At 46.6% G+C, this 19,916-nt stretch overlaps 7 protein-coding genes and 1 non-coding gene across 8 annotated transcripts; 2 read left to right on the top strand and 6 right to left on the bottom strand.

Annotated features, from left to right (window-relative positions):
* Positions 1-85: 85 nt before the first annotated feature.
* Positions 86-1,443, top strand: BDW43DRAFT_269291 (sterol desaturase family protein). The gene is made up of 3 exons (XM_032041211.1): positions 86-437; positions 489-1,163; positions 1,220-1,443. Exons 1-3 carry the CDS (start codon positions 281-283, stop codon positions 1,276-1,278), a joined length of 891 nt encoding a protein of 296 aa, XP_031902466.1. The 5' UTR covers positions 86-280; the 3' UTR covers positions 1,279-1,443.
* A 4,177-nt stretch (positions 1,444-5,620) lies between these two features.
* Positions 5,621-6,792, top strand: BDW43DRAFT_318057 (NAD(P)-dependent alcohol dehydrogenase; the record flags this gene model as incomplete). The annotated part of the gene is made up of 2 exons (XM_032048635.1): positions 5,621-5,830; positions 5,884-6,792. Exons 1-2 carry the CDS (start codon positions 5,654-5,656, stop codon positions 6,790-6,792), a joined length of 1,086 nt encoding a protein of 361 aa, XP_031902465.1. The 5' UTR covers positions 5,621-5,653.
* A 50-nt stretch (positions 6,793-6,842) lies between these two features.
* On the bottom strand, positions 6,843-7,731 carry BDW43DRAFT_24006 (uncharacterized protein). The gene is made up of 2 exons (XM_032039660.1): positions 7,476-7,731; positions 6,843-7,425 (listed from the first exon to the last, which is right to left on the bottom strand). Exons 1-2 carry the CDS (start codon positions 7,675-7,677, stop codon positions 6,857-6,859), a joined length of 771 nt encoding a protein of 256 aa, XP_031902464.1. The 5' UTR covers positions 7,678-7,731; the 3' UTR covers positions 6,843-6,856.
* Positions 7,732-10,688: 2,957 nt separating this feature from the next.
* Positions 10,689-11,400, bottom strand: BDW43DRAFT_298683 (uncharacterized protein; the record flags this gene model as incomplete). Its single annotated transcript, XM_032044594.1, has 2 exons — positions 10,689-11,299; positions 11,331-11,400. 2 exons carry the CDS (start codon positions 11,398-11,400, stop codon positions 10,689-10,691), a joined length of 681 nt encoding a protein of 226 aa, XP_031902463.1.
* A 396-nt stretch (positions 11,401-11,796) lies between these two features.
* BDW43DRAFT_t66 lies at positions 11,797-11,870 on the bottom strand. Its single transcript has one exon. It is a non-coding gene; the product is annotated as a tRNA-Asn (tRNA).
* A 31-nt stretch (positions 11,871-11,901) lies between these two features.
* Positions 11,902-13,793, bottom strand: BDW43DRAFT_308962 (putative MFS transporter; the record flags this gene model as incomplete). Its single annotated transcript, XM_032046613.1, has 8 exons — positions 11,902-11,946; positions 12,006-12,144; positions 12,200-12,630; positions 12,689-13,004; positions 13,062-13,263; positions 13,312-13,410; positions 13,459-13,546; positions 13,596-13,793. The coding sequence occupies 8 exons, from the start codon at positions 13,791-13,793 to the stop codon at positions 11,902-11,904; spliced, it is 1,518 nt and encodes a 505-aa protein (XP_031902462.1).
* A 678-nt stretch (positions 13,794-14,471) lies between these two features.
* BDW43DRAFT_269279 (uncharacterized protein) lies at positions 14,472-15,933 on the bottom strand. The gene is made up of 3 exons (XM_032041210.1): positions 15,727-15,933; positions 15,487-15,644; positions 14,472-15,411 (listed from the first exon to the last, which is right to left on the bottom strand). Exons 1-3 carry the CDS (start codon positions 15,847-15,849, stop codon positions 15,039-15,041), a joined length of 654 nt encoding a protein of 217 aa, XP_031902461.1. The 5' UTR covers positions 15,850-15,933; the 3' UTR covers positions 14,472-15,038.
* A 1,653-nt stretch (positions 15,934-17,586) lies between these two features.
* BDW43DRAFT_308960 (uncharacterized protein) lies at positions 17,587-18,035 on the bottom strand (the record flags this gene model as incomplete). Its single annotated transcript, XM_032046612.1, has 2 exons — positions 17,587-17,784; positions 17,865-18,035. The coding sequence occupies 2 exons, from the start codon at positions 18,033-18,035 to the stop codon at positions 17,587-17,589; spliced, it is 369 nt and encodes a 122-aa protein (XP_031902460.1).
* Between the last annotated feature and the right edge of the window lie 1,881 nt (positions 18,036-19,916).

The raw sequence follows: 19,916 nt of genomic DNA, 5'->3' as shown, positions 1-19,916 counted from the left end.
TAACGAACCTTTAATGTATCTACTAAAATTGTTTTGGATTTGATTAGGGAAATGGTACTATAGGATTGTGGAAATTTCTTTTTTTTTTTTTTTTTGTTTCATTAGGGTTGCCTGATCATATGATTCCTCCCGTATCCGAGTGGTGTGTCCTGTCAGACCATCCGGATATCCACACCTCTTGGCTTCGTTCCAACACCATGGTCAGGGTTATATAACGCATGAAAAAATCATCTTGGATCTGATTGGGACTTGTCACCTCCCAGCGCAGGATCATCTCAGTATGGAGTCCTTCAATTCCTTCAATTCCACCTCCCTTCCGCAAATGGCTTCATATGCAGATCTCGTGAAGCTGGCTCACCGGAACCCCAACCTATCCAGCTTCGAAAACCTCTGGGAGGCATACTACTCCTACTGGAATAATGATATCCTCGCCACTGGTAAGCTTTACGAGATTTGATTGTTCCTCGAGCAAGTACTAAGAATCACAGGAATCGTTACTTTCATCGCGCACGAACTCATCTACTTCGGCCGCTGTCTACCATGGATAATCGCCGATGCAATGCCAGGCACTTTCAACCGATGGAGAATCCAGGATCACAAAGCACCACCCTCGTTCGCGACTCAATGGAATTGCACCAAATACATCCTTGCCATCCACTTCATTGTTGAACTCCCGCTCATTGTCCTCTTCCATCCCATGATGGACCTTTGTGGCCTCAAGTACACCTCCCCCTTCCCAGCCTTCAAAACCGTCGCTGCCCAACTCGCCCTTTTCTTCATCGTTGAAGATACCTACCACTACTGGCTGCACCGCGCCTTCCACTGGGGTCCCCTCTACCGCTCCATCCACCGCATCCACCACCAATACGCGACCCCCTTCGGTCTCACGGCCGAGTACGCCAGTCCCTGGGAAACCCTTCTGCTCGGACTTGGCACAATCGCCCCGCCGCTCGTTCTAGGTTACTTCACAGAGAACGTGCATTTGATCACGGTGTTGGTGTGGATGGGTCTGCGCCAAGTCCAAGCCATCGATTGTCATTCGGGATATGATTTTCCCTGGAGCATGAGGCGCATTTTCCCATTCTGGGGTGGGGCCGACTGGCATGATGATCATCATCGCTACTTTGTGGGGAATTATTCTAGCTCGTTCCGTTACTGGGATAGTAAGTTTTTCTCCCTTTCCCCGGGATTTGACTCAGATGGCTGACAGTTGGGATAGTCTTGATGGGTACCGTTGCTGGCCCGAAGAATGGACGCGAGAAGAGACGTCGCGATTAGATTTTGATTCCTGACTTGAGAGGTAAAAGCTTTTGTTTTTGCTCTTGTTCCTTAGTATTATTTTTAATAGGGCTGTTCGTGTACAGATGTGGCCTTCTTTTTTGTATGACTAGAATGTGTACTATTACATGAGATAAATAATTAATATGAATAATATGCCTACGATCTATTAATCTACCTTGTAAAAGTATACAGATATGGAGTTCCGAAAGAAATATCAAATAAATTTCAAAATGAGCAACGAGATGCAGGAAAAGGGGGAGAGACAGAAAGGAAGACCGTCTCGTCCGAGAGCTCGGATATACATCCTCGGCCAAAGTTCGGGATTTAGCAAACACCGGATTCAGTCTGGACCGAATGCGAAAAGCTATGGCTATACTGCGCATGTTCTCTCATTCTGTCCATTTAATCCGTCATATCCACATGGGTGCTGCAAAAGTCAGCTTGGGCAGTCCTCTTTTCGTGAACGTGCTGCGACGTCACAGCCCATCTCATACAGTTTGTACTGTGTATTCGTTAGTGATGCCCTCACCTACAGATAAATATACATCATACTTTATCGCGGCCATCTTTCGGGACCATTTCTCTCTTTTTGCTTTTTGGTAGAGAAAATCAACATTGTTTAACCTTCGACGACGCAGGTAATTAGGCATGCTCTGGCACCTAGACTAAGCAGAAGCACTATCCACTATCCAGAGCTATACACAGCCACCGTGCGAAACTTCTAGTCTGTTGTAAATGAACGGCGTGTGCTCGGCCAATATCTCCTTGATAGTATTACATTTTGGTTTCGAACGAATGATCTCTTCCCGTACTTCTAGCCTTAGAATGTCGTAAGAAGCTGATATTCTTTCACTCCCAGGGTAACAAACTGCTTAGTTCAAGGATCTGTCTGTAAATATCATTTTATCATACTCTAGGCTCTCATTTTTGTCAGCATCCCTGCCCTTTCTAAATTTCACCTGAGCACGAGTATCAAAGGCTGTCAGGATTCGCCTTGTACTCATGAAACTCGGCAAAAGAAATTGTAAGAGCTATTGATTGATATATAACAGCATCAATGCCTCAAATGTTTGGACTCCTGCTAATAAAAGGGCTTTATTGGCTTCCCAATTCACCGGGCACTATGACACAAAACAAGATATAGTATATTCTTAGCCTCTAAAGAACTATCAATTAGAGGTTCCCTCGCCTAGTTGGGAAGTTCCAAAGAGGAAGGAGTAAGAGGTGTAATACACGGGGTACCTTCTATTCAGTGAGTTCCTTTGAGATGGTTGATTAACGGTACAAGGCTTTGTTAGCTCTCACCGTTCCATACCTTTGTTCCTTAAGGCCACGCTGTCTGGGTGTGGAGATCTATCACGAAGCAATTCATATGGTCTGTTGCTCAGTGCTCGCAGATAAGCACATCAAATTTGAAAACTCCGTACCTCTCCCGCAGTACATCTGTACTATTTGCACAGGGCTTCAGAGACATAACGAATACTATGTCGTCCAACAATCATCATATATGATGATCCCTCTACCAGTGTCCCCGACCGGGGAAGAGTGTTGTACTCCGGAGGAGTTTGAGTAACCTTGTTAACTTTCCAGATCCTCTCAAGGGTATAGCAACCGCTGACTTGTAATCAAGCATAGTTGCTATCCATGGCGCAGATCACCTTAAAGACGAAACCGAAGAGGGTAACAACGTTAGCTGGCTGAGTGACTCGCCACCAAGTGTACTCCGCAAGGTCCGCAGCATGACCTATCAAAATAATGCACGTTTCGCAAACTTCTTTGTGCACCAGGATCTGCATGGTATTGCTTCTGGATTACTTAATGAGCTAGGTAAATGTCGGACAGAGAAAGTGGTGAGTGAACCAATGTAATGTTTGGAATATCCATCTAGCAGTACGCTAAGCTACGCTGCGTGGGATAGGAAAAGCTGACGCCGATAATGTTCACTTGCCTCGGTCTTGGAGATATCATTGTGAAGACGGTATTTACTCTTATCTGAAAATTTGAACGTCAGGCTAAAGGATCATGCAGACATTATTCCTTAGTTCCTGGAGGAGGAACAGAACGAACCAATAATTGCTAAACACCAAAACCAGTGTGGGTTGTCTTATCCCTTGTGGGTCAACCAGCCCACAAAAGTACCGCTATTAAGCCGAATTAGCTTATGTGTAATTGGCCATATTCGGAAAAAGGGCATGTGGAAACGTTACTTATTAACCGTATTAAAAGTTCTCCTCTATTCATCCCTCTGAGAACAAGTTCATTTCCATATAGGTGGCCTATTTATGGATATCGCGAATAAAGTGAAGAGCGGTTCCCCTTTTAATCCCTTGGTCAATAAAAAGGCCCAGATCTGGATTATTGAGAATTAGCTCAAGCTCTAGATAGTTTTCTAAACTTACTTTATGTACTCTTCGATAGTCAGCATTATATGCCTTTCTATAGCCTGTAACCTCAGCTATCTACAGTATTTCCTCCCAGCTGCCTCCCATGTCCCAGGTATTACAGGATGCCCACTGGCAGATGCAGGCCCAGGCGTTGACGCAATCACTACGGAAACACGGACTGTCTCTGATGGCAGAATAGTGATACTAATTAGAGGATATAGTACTTTCACTACGAAGTGTTAAAAAACAGGCCGGAATTGTTCCGATAGTCCAACAAATGGTTCACTCCCTAGGTAATCCGTAGCGGTGATGCCCGAGCGTGGAGGTAATCCAGTTCTCACGACGGCAATGCGCTATTTCACCGCTTTACGCTGCCCGAAACTGGCCACATCAGTAGAAAGAAAAGCGGTAATGGAGAGGTTCCACCATCGCGCTTTAGAGGCGTTGCGATAACAGGAAATCCGAGGAGATCAGTTTCCCTCCGCCAAGACTCATAGGATGAACCATAATCTAGATACGCCCGCATAGCCCGCGTATGAGGTCGCCGGATAAGTTAGGTGGCTTGTCCACAGCACAATCACTAAGATTAAGTGTGCATTAGGAACTGGCGTGTCATGAAATGCAGCTGGCGTGAGGCGTCCCTTGGTGTCTGGATAGAGGAAACAAGGTTGTATCCATGACTTATGCACGGTGCGATGATGTTCTAGCTGTGCAAATGATAAGCGATACACAAATGCTCAGGCAGGTCCTTCCTATGCTGTAGATACGTAATATAACCCGCCTCAATTGTTGTTCATGTACTCGGACTTCTCATAAATTCCTACACTGCAATACCACGTTTCCACGGAGCGGGTAGCTTGACAATAATAGGAGGTCATTCGGCAGGTGACAATGGCGATGATATTTCTTGGGATTTTTTGCAGCATTCTTTGCTACTACAGCAATGAAAGGAATCCCTTGTAGGGTACAATCCAATACTGTTGTGGTTGCTTTGGCATGTTCGTGAAAATGTACATCATTAATATCCGATAAGGCAGTGCGATGGCTCCTTGGATCCCTTGACCCCAGTGTATCTCCCTCGAGTGCATGCCTGGGATATCATTGGTTTTAATATAACAGGGACAATGTATTTAACTCTTTTTCTCATGATGAACATGGAGTTGGAACGGAGATAGTATCTAGATTGTCGTAGTCGGTTAACAGAGCACTCGGCATATTAGTAACATTTCCCGGAACCTTTTCGAACAGAGAGAACTGTCGACACAAACATTAGGCCGAGTTTCAAAAAAGTCTCCGACGGTATTGCGAAGGGGCCCTGGTTTTAAGCATTTTGTAATCATAAATCCAAAAGTGGAGCCGCATAAGCAACCTGCATTAGGAAGCCCGGAGATTAGCAGGAAATATGCCGGACCAGAAGCCGAGCAGAAGGTTGAAGAAATCTTTTCTCACTTGGTAACCAATTATAGTTGGGCTACTTGGATTAGTAGTGGTTGAAGACCCACGTAGCGGATGCCTCATAGGCCCACAATGAACCGTCTTCATCCATTTGAAGCCCTCGAAAAAAACTAAAGTCAGCATAAGTCTTCATGAACTATGCGGCGGTATCCTGTTAGAGTCATCATCTTATTCTAACGGTCTTTACTATGGCTATAAAGTCCGAGATGGGTTTATCATTGGTAATTCGATGCCATTCTGTGCCCTATCTCGATGTGTATTTTCGTCCCCTCTATACCTTCGGAACCATGGAACGGATACAGCTCCACTGTCATCGCGGAGATAAAGGACATTATTAGTGTCTATGGATCATCTAGAGAACGCATTTATAAGCTCTTCTAACTTTTTTTTTCGAGTATACCCACTTCCCACGCGGACCGCCACTAGCGAACGTGCTGTATAAATCGCGCGAGGACCTTCGAGGAATCAACTGCCCAGATTGAGATCCCCATACTATACGCAGTCAAGAAAGACTAGACCTTAATCGAAATACAATGGCCGCTACCGACTACAAGTTCGAAGGCTGGATGGGCCTTGACCCTAAGGCCGCTGAGGGCAACATGGTCTGGCAGGAGTTCCAGCCCAAGACTTGGGAAGAAACCGACGTTGACATCCGTATCACACATTCTGGTATCTGCGGATCTGATTTGCACACCTTGCGCAGTGGATGGGTATGTCTTCGTTGCTCGAGGAGTATTGAGGTTCGGTTACTGACGGTGTCTAGGGTCCTACGATGTACCCCTGCTGTGTCGGTCATGAAATCCTCGGAATCGCCGTTCGGGTCGGCTCCCAGGCCGAAGGAGATATCAAGGTTGGCGACCGTGTTGGCGTTGGTGCGCAGAACGATTCCTGTCAGGGACGCAAGGGTGACTGTGAAGAGTGCGCCTCGGGCCTTGAGCAATACTGTCCCAATCTAATGGGCAGCACCTACAACTCGAAGCACTTCAACGGCGATAAGTCATATGGTGGATATGCTCTCTACCATCGGTCCCCATCTCGCTTTGTTATTAAGATCCCCGACGCTATCCCCTCCGCGATGGCTGCTCCTATGCTTTGCGGCGGTATTACCACCTACTCCCCACTTCGTCACAACGGGTGCGGCCCCGGAAAGAAGGTCGGCATAATTGGCGTTGGTGGTCTGGGACACTTCGGTATCATGTTTGCCAAGGCCCTCGGTGCCGATAAGGTCATTGCGATTTCGCGCAAAGCAAATAAGAAGGAGGATGCGCTCAAGCTGGGCGCCGATGCCTACATCGCTACGGACGAGGACGAGGACTGGGCTAAGAACAACTCTCGCAGCTTAGACTTGATCGTCTCCACAGTCTCCTCTTCTAAGATGCCCATAATGGACTATATTACTCTCCTCAAGCCCAGTGGGAACTTTGTGCAGCTGGGTGCCCCTGAAGACGGCGCTCTCACCATCCCTGCCTTCGCATTGATTGTCAAGAGGATCAAGTTCGGAGGATCCCTGATCGGAAGCCCCAGCGAGATTCGCGAGATGCTTGAATTGGCCGCTGAGAAGAATGTCAAGTCCTGGGTTCAGGAAGTGCCTATGAAGGATGCCAACAAGGCCATCGTCGACATGAACGCTGGCAAGGCTAGGTACCGTTACGTGCTTGTGAACGAGCAGTAGATCAACCATTCATGAACAGACATTGTACATAGTATGTAGATTAATAGAGCGGACAGTTAACGATTTAAACAATTTCTTCATATGATCGAACCGTATATGCCTCTCCGTTGATAAAGGCTGTTCCGCCCGGCGTGCGCAATTGTTCTCCGTCGTCAATATCCTTAGCGGAGGGTAAAACGTCACCGTCAGGACCGAGAACATACGTCGCCGTCCATCCGTCATTCGGATCCCATTCCTCTCTTCTGGCACTAACGTCCTTTCCCTCCCGGACAACTGCGGCATTCGACCCTGTCAAATGTGCGTATACCTGTCGCTGCCGCACTACCAAATAGGTCCCCCAAATCTTCGCCACAAACGTCCTCGCAACCTCCATCTCGGCGTTTGCCCCAAGGTCCACACCATGCTTAGATTCCAAGACCCACGATACACCCTTCCTCGGTCCCTCAGGGCCCTCCCTGAACTTCAATTCCCGCCACACCTCCTCATATTCCGTCATCGGTGTCCCGGGCAGGTCCGGCCGCGGCATAGATCCAACCTCAAGATCATCTCCGTTTGGCAACGTACTAAAAGTACCACAATCAACGGCATCGAACGAATTACGCGAGTCAATCTCATGAGTAAACTGCACGCGACCTAAGACCGTCAGTATAGGCTCAGTAAAGCAAGGTATATCCGTAGCCTACGAGGTTCATTACTATCCACCACGCGCTGGCCTGCAATTGCCCAGTCGATGTCGCCGGTGGTCTTATCTACCCGAAGATCTACGTACCAGCCCTTCACGGACATGACGATGGTGTCGGTCGTTTCGGAAGCGGGTTCCGGGAGCCATCGGAGGGAGACGCGTGTTGAGAGACGGGTTTCGGTTGGCGGGTTCAAAGTTGCCATTGTTTTAGTACTATTAAAGAATTGCAAGTGTTTGAGGGAGATTTGGGGGGAAAGAATATTGTAATTCGAGTTGGAAGGATTGACGATGTTCTCTCATCTGTATTAAATTTATACCCCGCATAAAGTGGGCACGATTCTTATTGGTGGGCTAGCGCCATTCCATTAGTAGTAATTAAGGGCTGATATGAATCTATATAATGATATCGGCTAGAAGTTGGGCAGTTCTTCCTTCAGCAGATTGTTATATCTTTAAGTGTAGAAGAAGCTGGTGGTCGATAAGACCAACAAAACATATTGTTTTCACCGAAGGCCTCACTGAATGAACCAATGGGTTTATCAACTCTGCGCTGATGAACTAATAGTGTCTTGTGCGACATTTGCTGCAACGAAGTAGAGACTGTAGGTATGGATAGACCCCCTTTTTTTTCCAGATAACAACTGAATTCGCAACCGCAATTGCGACAATTATCAACTGAGCAAAGACGCTTAAATGACCTGTCTCTCGCTTCTATCACTTCGTTCAGTAATGTACCGGTCTTCGGTTTAGACTCTTCTGCTAATTGGCACTCTAGCTCCACACTTTCAAGACGGCTCCTAGCGCTCTGTAGGTCCTGTTTTGTTCGCTGAATAATTAGGCCCTGCCCTTTTACCACCGCAACCGCCAATCCAACGTCCATGACCTCGAGTATATCTTCATCCTCGACTAACTGGTCAAAGTGTTCTACTATAACCACGCCAAGGGTCTCACGCAGCCCTCTGTCTCTGGTAGACTGAAGTGCGGTCGTGACAACATCTGAATCCTCGGGGAGACCAGTTAGTCTTGAGCATATTCTCGATCTTTGCATTGGCATTCTCCGCCAATGGCGACATGTCATAGTATTCTGCTATAGCAGCGACATGTACCTGTGGAAGCAACTTTGTAGCCATCGATACCTCAGGCTTCTCCGAGTGCATGATCGTAGTGGACTCGTTCTCCGACAGATTATATGTTATTACCGAAGCGGATAAAGCCTGTGGTAAGTCTTTAGGACTTAGTAAGACCACACAATGGACAAGGTTGTTTGATATTCATTACCTTCGTCTACAGTACCGACTCCTAGATCTTCCTCTGTCGCATGGGAGGTATCGTAATCCCCCTTATACATGAATTGTATCATGCATTCCACCGTCCTTATATCGAACTGGGTAACCTCAACAATTTCGCTTGATGCCTCCTGGATTACTGTCAGTTGTCCATTACATGTCTTTGGGATAGGGATACTGCCACTCCAGACCTCCTTCCATCGCACGCTGCGGCGTGTACAGGTGACTGAGAACACACAACTGCCTTGCGTACAGGGAATTTCTTCCCTTGGCAGACTAATGTCAGGTTACTATATTTGCCTGTCTCCATGATACTCATTAGACCCAAGGGCTTTGTAACTGTTGTAGGCATTGTACTCCAAGGTAAGGCTGCCATACTCTGCTAAGGAATAATGAATGTTGCTATTTCTACATAACAATGTATGAAGGAGGCCGGGTAGATATATGTTATTAGTTTGATAAGTGACTTCACATAATGCGCATTCTGCCGTTAGCTGTTCTGCTCCGGAATTTGACATCTTAACCTTATTGACGTCAACAATACAGCACCGGCATACGTTGTGGGAATATTCCATTACTTGTATAACTTGACAATTTAGAGTAGCTGTACAGGCACCGTGCAGACATGATCAGTGAGATGGCTGTCCAGAAAAGCCGCAACGTTTCCTTTACATTCAGATACTGTAGGGCGTCATAATCCTTCCTTGGCGGCACTGGTCGAAAGATATGTTCCATATCAATGTACTATTTGGCTGCTTGCGATTGAAGTTTGGATCTCCTCCTAGCGCAAAACTTAGCAGCATATCGTGAATCAACATGAGCTGATATAACGTTCATTATAGCGGAGTAGCACCTATTGAATGTTGTCCAAATACCCTAACAAATGCATCTTGGTTCATGAAATCCTCTATTGGCACCCGTCGCAAACCACCTTGTGGCGCAGATGTTTCCCAGCGGCTTGAATTCTAACAAGGTATATGAACGTGTTCTTGTACGCATAGCGAAATGTAAAGTGCTCGAGTATTCTAAGAACACTGCCTCACGATTCACTCATACGTTGTTGAACTATAGATTCGATCGCTAGTTACTGTTCCATCGTCCGGTACCTTAATCTCGAGTTCCCTACGACTTCAACTTCCAGGAAACCCCATGCTCGAGGAGATCATGTAAACGACCAAATAACGACTCGGCCATCACTTGTCATAGACTCCTATATCTAGTCAACTAGAAGAGATAATATAGATATCTGAATTGAACCTGCGAAATGCGATGGCTGTGTCCCCTTTTTTATACCAATTCTGGGTTTTCCAGGCTATCTAAAATCATGAGGTGATAGCCATGTATAGCGGAGACTGAACCTTCTTGGGAATTTTCGCATGGTGCTCTATCCCTGCGGAGACTAGGTCTGATTAGGAGACGCATACAATTGGCCAGGCGTTCCTCAAGGTGGTAATCTGTATACTTACTATCATATCACACTGCAGGCCATGATAGTAAGTCTATTTATCAAGAACGGACTTAGGTACTACCTTGCCACTAAATCCACGATCTAATCCCCGCAATTCTCTGCATACAACAGTCCAGAAACGCTACTTTGACATATGTGGCAATAGAGCAAGGATTTCTCGAGGGGATGCAGGTTTAGTCTAAGCTCCCAAGAGAATCTATGCCGCAGAGACTTAGAATTCGTTGAACGGAGTGCAGGGTGCTCTTCTTCGCATGGGATTTCATTTGACATCTCGGCTGCAGAACAAAGATAGAACATATGTAGTCTGCACATATCTATATTGTATACGCTAAACCTACATTAACTGCCAGTGACAGCGCTAGTGAGACTATTGTCGTAATTTCACTAACCCCCATGCATCAAACAGCCTATATATGTGAGCTCTGATCATAAAAATCTATCCACCACCTACATCCCCTTCTCATTCCTCCTCCCCTAACTCCACCCCCCAAAACTTCCCCATCCTCTCCCTAAACAGCTCATAGCAACCCCCTTTCCTCACAACCCTCATCTCCCCAAAATCAAACATAGTATTCGCCCTTCCATAAACATGATACCTCTGTAACCCATAATCAATCACCACATTCACTGCCTCCAAAAGCTCCCCCTCAATATCCTCCACCCGAAACTTCTGACCAGCACCAGTAACATTGGCACTAGACCCCACAACAACCTTGCCAACCTCATAATGCAACCTTACAATCTCCAAAAGAAGCGACCCGCCACCAACATAAATAGCCATCTTCCCGTCTTTCGTCGTCTTACTCAACGTCTCAGGAGACAGTCTCTGCAAAAGTGGATGATCAGGCTTATAAGGCGCAATGATCCCAAGCGACATATCTAAATCGTGCACTAGGGCTTTCGTCATATTGAATCTATCCTCGGGCAGATCATGTAGTGCTTTATGGAGGTCGTAGTTGCCGATTATGCCCTGCGTGTGTCCTGGGCGACGTTTCTTGGCTTCAAAGGCTCGGGTGACTGCGTCGCTGGAGGAGGCGATTATGCCGTAGCCTACTTCTGCGGGGACGATGGCTATGCCGCCTTTTTCGAGGGTTTGGAAGACTTTTTAGGGCGTCTGCTTGGACGTTTGGGGGGGCGCCCGGGGTGGGGATTATATTTGTTTGGGGGGTCATCGTAATGGTTTGGATTGGGATATGGGAGGCTTATGGCACCCCGGTGATGTTATGTCTAGGGTCTAATGTTTAGGGGGGGGGCACATTGTTTCTTTTTAATGTAGGATGGTAGAGTGGAGGGGCTAGTTGCAAGTTAGGGGCCGCGATGCTAAGTAGGTTCTTGTCTGCGTAATTCTTGTTAGTGCTTATTGTTTCTAGTGCTTAGTGAGGCTTGTTGTTGAATTGGATTGATACCTCCCCGCGTTTTTAGGTTTAATTTCTAGGATATAATTAGTAGTAGTAGTAGTAGTAGTAGTAGTAGTAGTAGTAGTAGTAGTAGCAAACAGTTATTCCCATACGCACCCAACGTGTCTTTCTATAGAAACTATATATGCGAGGGGCATAAAAAAGAATCGTCGTCCCAGGAAAGGCTTGAACTTTCAACCTCTCGATTAACAGTCGAACGCGCTAACCAATTGCGCCACTGAGACGATGTTATGATTTTTGCCAAAAATAATGCCTCTATAAAACATAGCGAAACGTCTTGTTGTCGATCTCCGTTTGATCCTGCTCACGGTCAGCTTCTTCTGTATATTCGACACGCACCGATGCGAAGGAAAACTTACCAGCATGCCCTTTTCGACACCATTACTCTCATCGCCCTCAAAGTTAGATTCTTCCCGATCCCTTCTCTTATTCTCCAAATACATATAAAGGTAGAGAGCGGTAATCGATGTCAGCTTAACCGCGTACCCAACCAACATCCTGAAAAACAGTTAGCATTGATACCCAGAGTAGATCTCTCTGGTCATGAACTCACGCAATATAGGCACTATGATACCCCGGTGCCTCACTGCTCTTAAACGTCTGCGGCCCAATGATGTTTCCCACACAGTACCCCGTAAAAAGTAGGGCACCCGTCACTTGTTTCTTTGTGTATCCGGCAATATTTGAACTCACGACGGTAAGACTCATACTGAATCCCAGTCCTTGGAAATAACACAGCCAGAGCGCAACAAGACGACCCCACTTATTCGAGTCCGGCAGGCCGACGAGCAGCCCCGAGCCGATGATGCAAACCAAGTTGGCGAATATCATACACGCGAATCTCGAATGGAACTTGTCGCTGAATCTCGTCGCAACTACACCTCCGAAGAGAAGGGTGAGGAATTGGACGGCTCCGCCGGGGATTTGGAGATATTGGGTTCCGAGGGTGTCGAAACCAAAGGATTTGACGATGATGGAGGTGAACTGCCTCTTTCGTTAATATGGGTCTCGGGCGGAAATGAGGATATCGAAGTAGACATACACTAGTCAAGGCAGAGTTGGGAATTTGGGCCCCAATAGCCATGACAAACAGTAGCCATGTTTTGGGGTCTCTGGCTGCCTGCCAGACCTGGTACCATTTGAAATGGTGGTTTTTTACACCTTGTCGGTTGACTGCCACACGGTCGACGGCAATTGCTCTTTCGCGGTCGGTGAGGAATTTGGCTGTTGATGGGAGATCCGGGAGAAAAAGAAAGGATGCAATGCCGATGACAATTGACACCGCGCCGAAGATGAGGAAGACATACATCCATCTGGGGAGGCCGGTTGTGATGTGTCCGATGGCGTAGCCGAGGAGGCTGTTTTCCGTCAGTTGTCTACTATTTGTTAGGCCCAGTTTATGAAGTGGTGCTCACCCTCCGAACATGGTGGCAATGCCGTTCGTGCAGTAGTAAGTCTCCAGGCGCAGAGGCTGCTCGCTTGAGGTATACCAGATGCTCATCATGAGGACGAATCCGGGGTTAATGACGGCTTCGGAGATTCCGAGAAGGAAGCGGTTGATTGCGATCCCGGCGAAGTTGTAGCAGGCCGGGGTTGTCATCAATAGACCTCCCCAGACTATACCCCGTTAGCTTTGCTTCAGCTATTCATCCACAAACGACCTACCAATAGTCGTGGTACTCAAAAACTTCCCAATTGGGAGTTTCTGAAGAGCCAATCCCGCCGGCCACTGTGCGACCAGATACCCAAAATAGAAGATGGACCCTTGTTCCGATTAGCTATACTCGATTTAGTGCAGAAGTAAAAGCCTACCCAGCCATGAGTAGTCCTGCCCTTTCAGATGTGTGCCTTCTTTCAACCCGTAGACCGACGAGAAGTTTAGACTGTTTTTATCAAGGTACTAAACAGTGTGAGCCTTCAATCATGGTTAACCGTTGCGTCCCTCTTACCTGCAATAAGTATATAAGAAATAAAAGCGGCATTAACCTTGCATCAATCTTTCGCAGAACATTCTTCGCCTCCTCAGGCGTGTATTCCAATCCACGGGTTTGCTGATAAACTTCATAATTATCATCTAGCTCTGACGACCCTGTAGACGAGATAGAAGGCGACGAGACATTTGTCTCGAGATCCTTTGTCGAACCCATTCTGCAAAACCTCTCAAAGCTACTACAAAAGCAAGTCCAGCTCGCGCACTTTTACCACCATTTCCTCTAGCGAAAGAGCCGGCTTTTATAATCCATCTTGCGAGACGGCACGAATCGCGTAAGTCAACCATGCGGGCCAAAACCCCACAGACATAGCCCGATCATAACCATGTTGGGGAAACTCGCAATGGGCGTAGGTTTCAGACAAGAAAGATATAATTTGACATTAAGAGCTGTTTTCCTTGCAGTGTGCTTGATGTCGAGTGGATGGATGGTTGTTTTGGTGCGATCACGACATCGACCCCACGATTGCGTCTTCCCGGCAGTTGCTGATGGTGTCATAGCTGCAGGTGTTTCTCGGGGAAATTCCGACCCTTTAATATGTTATTCGGGGCATTTTTCGCTATAAGTGAGGGCCGGGTCTTGCGTTTTGTCGTGAAAAATAAAGGTTGGTTGTTAGATATCCCTTTTTTGCGGCAATGCTATGGGGCAGCGATGTCGACCTGTAGTAATTACCTTGACTCTAATATTCAACGAACGATAGATTCTTCTAATATATTTTACGCAATTTATAATTAGATTTACTTTATTCCGAAATATTCTCCGCCTGTAGAAAACGGGTCCTTGGGCAAAATAACCATTACTGTATTTATAACTCTGCCGCTGGAGTAGTATTTGAGCTCAAAGTCGCCATATTATTTCTCCAATCAACCACGTTTGTAGTATCAGCGGATTGGAGCAGGAGTCCATGTGGATACTTCATACTGATTGAATGAAAGACAGACACGTTATTTATAGAATCTGATACCAAGCAAGATAGTAATAGCAATATTCATAAATGCCTCCAAATGAGAAATCCCGATAGACGGACATAGATAACAGCTGAATAGTAAATTGACAACTCCCTTAACTCTCCTTTTCAGTCCCTTCTATTGGCAAAGTGTCCATTGGTGCGGCATACTAGGCTGGTTGGGATCGGTAAATTCTGTATATCATCATCTATATAAGTCCTAGAGTACAGGTTGGGTTAAACATTAGCCATAAATACATACACAAAGCAGCTATATAATACAGGCGAAGTAAGTACACCGAATGAAAAGCCTATATAACAATCATATAACAATCCATGGCAGGCCTCCGAGACATTAATGTGCCAAAGCACATAACCCCCGGACATAGTAGGAGGCTTGAACGATGAGGCTAACCGTTAGATCCGAGGATCGAATAGAAGATTACTTTCTGTCTTTACAAAACAGCAGCAGCCAATGCTATGACAGCACCTCCGAACAGCATACCACCATCACCCGTAATCTGAGGCATACCACCAGTGCTGACAGCGGAGGAGCTGGAGCTGGAGCCCGAAGAGGAAGCAGATGACTTCGAGGTGTGAGTTGTTGAAGCAGCACCCTTACTGCCCGACTCGGACGTGGTGGTAGCCGAAGCAGACGCAGCGGCACTAGTAGTCGACCCGGCGGTGATGGTCACTGGCACGTAGACCATTTCGCTTTGCTGAACAGTTCCAATTGTGGTACCGGGAAAGTTGGCATCAGGCCCGGCTGCGATTGCTGTGCAGACGGCAGAGGTTGTTCCGGCCAAGGAGCAATTAACGGTATAGGAGCTGTCGGGAGAGACATGTTAGCAAGGGTCTGAAGTAGATTCAAGTTATTGGGGAGGGGGAGGAAAGAGAACGCACAAGTTTGGCTTTTCGTTCAACTCCCAAATGGTTGTTGGGGACATGTCGGTGAGCGTGAGACCGGGTCCCAAACCACAGTCATACTCATCCTCATCGTTGCTCGCAGTCGTGGTCGGGCTCGGGGCACAGGTGATGCTATAGGTTGTCGCGGTAGCGTCCTATCTGCATGTTAGTCGATACTATGAATTGATAGCCGCGCGGCCAAGTGATCGTCCGATCGTCAATCGGTGGGGCACTGACATTACCAACAATAGAAGCCTCGAGGGATGATGGGTCTAATCCGAGGAGAAACATAGAGGTGACGCTGGAGTTCGCTGAGATGAGGCCGGCCATAGCCAGGCCCATTAACAATTTCATAGTCATAATGAAGTGAGTGGTATATCGTAGATCTTCAAGCGACTAGAATATCAACGAAAGGGGGAATATGAGGTGAGGAGACAGATTAAATAGATAATCAATGCCACTCTGAAGGAGAGCCAGGGGCAATAAAAACTCAGAATCCTATCTAGCCTTCTTTTGGGTTAGAAGCATGAGGCCCTAGAGATATAATTGGGATTCTAGGCCTGCTTAGCGACATTTTCCCCCGAAGCCCTACATCGCTATTGGCGCTGATAAAGCGCTAATAACCAGATGGCAAACCAGGGTTGGCTAAAAGATTAGGTAACAGTTGGTCCAATCAAACCTATGGATTGCCACTTGGTCTGGAGAGAAATTTGAGTTTTGGTACCTCTTGAGGCCCACTTGTGCCCATGTGGCATGTTCGGTACTCTCTCCATAGGTTGAAACAACCCTAATGTCCTTGCACAACACACTCTATACAGCTCTGAATCGAAATTCCAGTCCAATAAGCACCACTGCTCGCAGGTAACGATCGCTTCAATTATAACGACCTAAAAACGGTAGTTATCACGATCATTCAGCGTCAACACTCGTTCACTGACGGGGACCTGAAACTGGCATCATCGCGATCGATGAAACCGTCGAGAGTACCAGAATTAATTGAGCCATCTCGCCTTTATTCCAACTCCTCCACGGTCGTTGGAAGATAATGAAGGGTTGCAGGAGGGCAGTCGCAAAGGGGCGCTTATAAACTTATACTAAATTTTCGTCTTCTGTCCAAGTCAGTTGAGCTGGTGTAGCGACTCTCGAATTGTCGTGTTGCCTTGGTGGAACCAATGGAATAACAGTGCTGTTTTGATCAAGCGCCCCAGAGGGTATAAAGTAGCGGGATCCGAAGATCTGAAGATCAGAGACCTCCGTATCCCTGCCATCGCTATTTTCGATGAAAGCCAAACACAAATCACCCTAGAACCCACACAGGAATAGGCGTTTATGCGTTAAAACCCTCGCCTTCACTACTCTGGTCACCCATGAGTCCACTGCCATCTGACGTAGAGGAGATCCAGGCATCGTGTTCTTGTAGGCATAGGCTACGGCATCAGTTCCTATTGCGCCGCGCTGCATCTGCTTTTTGCAGAGCATCATTGCATGATTTCGCAGACTATGCATCTCAAGACCCTCGGCCAGAACCCACGGTTTGAATAAAGTAAGTACCCGGGGATCTTGATCTACGAAGACCCTGCCCCAATACATACAGCAATTAACTCCGAGAGCGTATCCGGATCTTGCTGCGGCAAATGGACATTGTCCTCATCCCATCGCTGCTTAGGGTCCTGAACACATCGAATACGGACGAAAAGTTACTTAGAATTCCGGCGTGGACCTCGAAAGACGCCCACGTCAAACCACTTGACACCGGCACTCTATGAACTACAAGAATACTTCATGTTAGCAGGATGTAGCATACTCTTTGTCTATGCTTCCTATCATATTGGCTTGGGACGAAGCCCGAGAAATTTGGAAACCTGATTTGCGTGGCATAAGTGGGATAAAAGTCCGGAACGCGTTTCGCGTTTCCATTTATCGGAAAGAGTAATAGTAGGGCGTCTAGGCTAGTAGGGCTTAGAATAGACTTGGCCAAGAACTGGATAGCTGTCCGCGAGAGAACTAGGTACACGAATTATTTCATGGGTAAGGCAAAAAAGAGCGAAACATGATCGATAAGCTGGTAGCGCAGACACCGAGTAATCAATTCCTCGACTAATGACTTGTGCGCCATGATTGCGTGAAACTAAAGAAGCTTATGATATCCTGACTCTTTTGTCTCTCCTCCATATAGACCTTCTCAACGGCAAGAGCAGCCAAGATAGTTGTTAGTGCAGCGACCGTTGCGACCATCGCAGCCGTTTTCATTGCATGATCCGACATTGCTGCCACATCCATATCCACACTGACAACCTAAATAAGAGCCCTATGTAACGCATCAGTTCGATATCACATTGTTTTCAACCGCAAGGTGAACCTTGAAATAGACATACAGAGGTGCAGGTAATACGATCACCGCTAAGCTCGCCATGGCAGTTGTTATCATAACAGTTGCCGTTAGGATAGCCACAGTTGTTGGCAGCAGCGCCTTCCTCGGGGCTCGCAGAAGGGTGCGCAGCAACCATGGAGGCCAGGCCGACCAAAAGAACTGTTGTGAAGCGCATGGCTGTACGTGTTGGGCGTGCTTGTATAGCGAGAATGTGGCTGTAGAAGATGATATGTTTGATGATGTAGAAATATCACCTTTGGACGAGGGTTAACTGCTCGTATTTATAGCTTTTCATGACCTGCGTGCTCCCCTCCCCAATATCACAGTCATGGGCACGTTAGCCGGTTAACCGAAAGAGGTGTATCTACTTGCTTCTTTTTCTCAGCTCTACAATCACCCCTTATGGTTACTCTTCGTACAGCGGTCGGAGTCATCATACATGTGGTAAGACATGCAGTACTACAATCTCAAGCAAGGGATGGGTCAATATTTACGTAACTGTGTAAGCGTATGCTTGACAAGTACATTGTGTCGGTTTTCTTGTTGCCTATGACTATTCTGCATCGCAAACATAGCCCAATAAACGACTCTTTATATTGACTTCCAGCTTGCCAGACATACATTTGAGAAGTCAAAAAGGACATTGTCAATTAGTACGAAGCACTTCCACTCTCGGTTCCCTCAGTGCTCAGTCGAGAACAGAGGACATTGAAAATGTAGCCTGATTGCTTACGCAGCTTGCAGTCTCGCTAATGCTAGAAGGCCCTTACAGAAAGCGGAGAACAGTCAGATGTTGTTCCACTTGCAAGCATCGTGACAGTCAAAAAGAGTAGTCCAGACTGCTGCACCTGGGCTAGCCCCAGGTTCCTTGTACATAAAAGTAGTGATGAGTTCGACGGAAGAGTAAAGGCACGCCTCATAAGCGTAGGTGATAATCCAATAGACTATAGTAGTGATTCGCTTCCGCCCAGCAGATAGCTTTACACGAAGGATCGGGGATCCATTTTAGCATCCTGGCCTCGCGATTACCCTTCCACACCTTGGAATTTGGCGTTGTGGGGAAGCGCGTCGTTGATGATTTTGTCTATGTTCTATTTAATCCACGCTTCAATCACTGCTTCGCCTAGCATTCATTCTTTCTTCAACGTACTTATAGTAATGCTTGTAACCAGAAAATAAGCTAGACAGCAATAGAAAGCAAAGCCCATCTGTTCCTACAATAACAGACTGCTTTTTGAGGGTTTCTCTTTTCCCCCTCGACTAGGAACCAAATATTGGCTGAAGAGTCTCGCCTAGCACCTCAATATATATAGCGTTTTCTAAACACAAGTTATAATACACTGAAAATTATATGTAACGAAAAGCCGAACAGGGTCTCATAATTTCGGTGGAGTAGCTCGCAATATTAGAGAAAATATAGCAGCTTAGCAAAAGCCTAGTCTATTAGCCAAAAAAAAAAAAAAAAAAAAAAACCCTAGACAATTAAGGAATATTCTTTTCAGCTTTATGGCACCCAATCCGCCCCTACCCCTCAATTTGTTAACCTGTTAAGTGATTCTAACTGATTCTTATCGCCTCTGCACAGCTTCGCTGGCAGTGTAATGAAATAGCATTCCCCCGGCTGCTCCTATCGCATTCCTAGAAATTTCTGCCTTCGTCTTTGTGGTGCATTCATGAAAAAAGTCTCGAGTGACACTCGCGGGGCCGGTGATATAACTGATTCTACTGCACAATACAACTATCAATATGAGCGCAGTGGATCGGCGCATTGCCACTCGAGATGATAGCGGCCAAGTTCATGCTGGACAACGTCCATCCCAAGCTCCTCCTGTCGAATTATATCACCGGGTTTAACAATACTTCCAACATTTTTAGATACTTTTTCACGATATCCTGGGGCGACTGTTACGTTTGGTCACCCCGGGCTGGACACGATTAGCTTTTCATATCGTCGTACGACCATGAAATGTCTACTGCCGACTGTTCTCATTGCGACAAGAAGCAATTGGTCTTGAGACCCACAGGTTCACTATGGGCTTATTGCATTTGCCAACCA

This window comes from Aspergillus alliaceus (genome assembly GCF_009176365.1).
Source record: "Aspergillus alliaceus strain CBS 536.65 unplaced genomic scaffold BDW43scaffold_11, whole genome shotgun sequence".
Taxonomy (NCBI): domain Eukaryota; kingdom Fungi; phylum Ascomycota; class Eurotiomycetes; order Eurotiales; family Aspergillaceae; genus Aspergillus; species Aspergillus alliaceus.
This window is presented reverse-complemented; position numbering and strand designations above follow the sequence as displayed.

Coding starts and splice junctions, on each gene's coding strand:
- BDW43DRAFT_269291 (XM_032041211.1), top strand. CDS start 281: ATGGAGTCCTTCAATTCCTTCAATTCCACCTCCCTTCCGCAAATGGCT. Junction 438..488: donor TAATGATATCCTCGCCACTG/GTAAGCTTTACG, acceptor TAAGAATCACAG/GAATCGTTACTTTCATCGCG. Junction 1,164..1,219: donor CTCGTTCCGTTACTGGGATA/GTAAGTTTTTCT, acceptor CAGTTGGGATAG/TCTTGATGGGTACCGTTGCT.
- BDW43DRAFT_24006 (XM_032039660.1), bottom strand. CDS start 7,677: ATGGCAACTTTGAACCCGCCAACCGAAACCCGTCTCTCAACACGCGTC. Junction 7,426..7,475: donor GGTGGATAGTAATGAACCTC/GTAGGCTACGGA, acceptor TGACGGTCTTAG/GTCGCGTGCAGTTTACTCAT.
- BDW43DRAFT_269279 (XM_032041210.1), bottom strand. CDS start 15,849: ATGACTATGAAATTGTTAATGGGCCTGGCTATGGCCGGCCTCATCTCA. Junction 15,645..15,726: donor AGGCTTCTATTGTTGGTAAT/GTCAGTGCCCCA, acceptor ACATGCAGATAG/GACGCTACCGCGACAACCTA. Junction 15,412..15,486: donor TTGAACGAAAAGCCAAACTT/GTGCGTTCTCTT, acceptor CTCTCCCGACAG/CTCCTATACCGTTAATTGCT.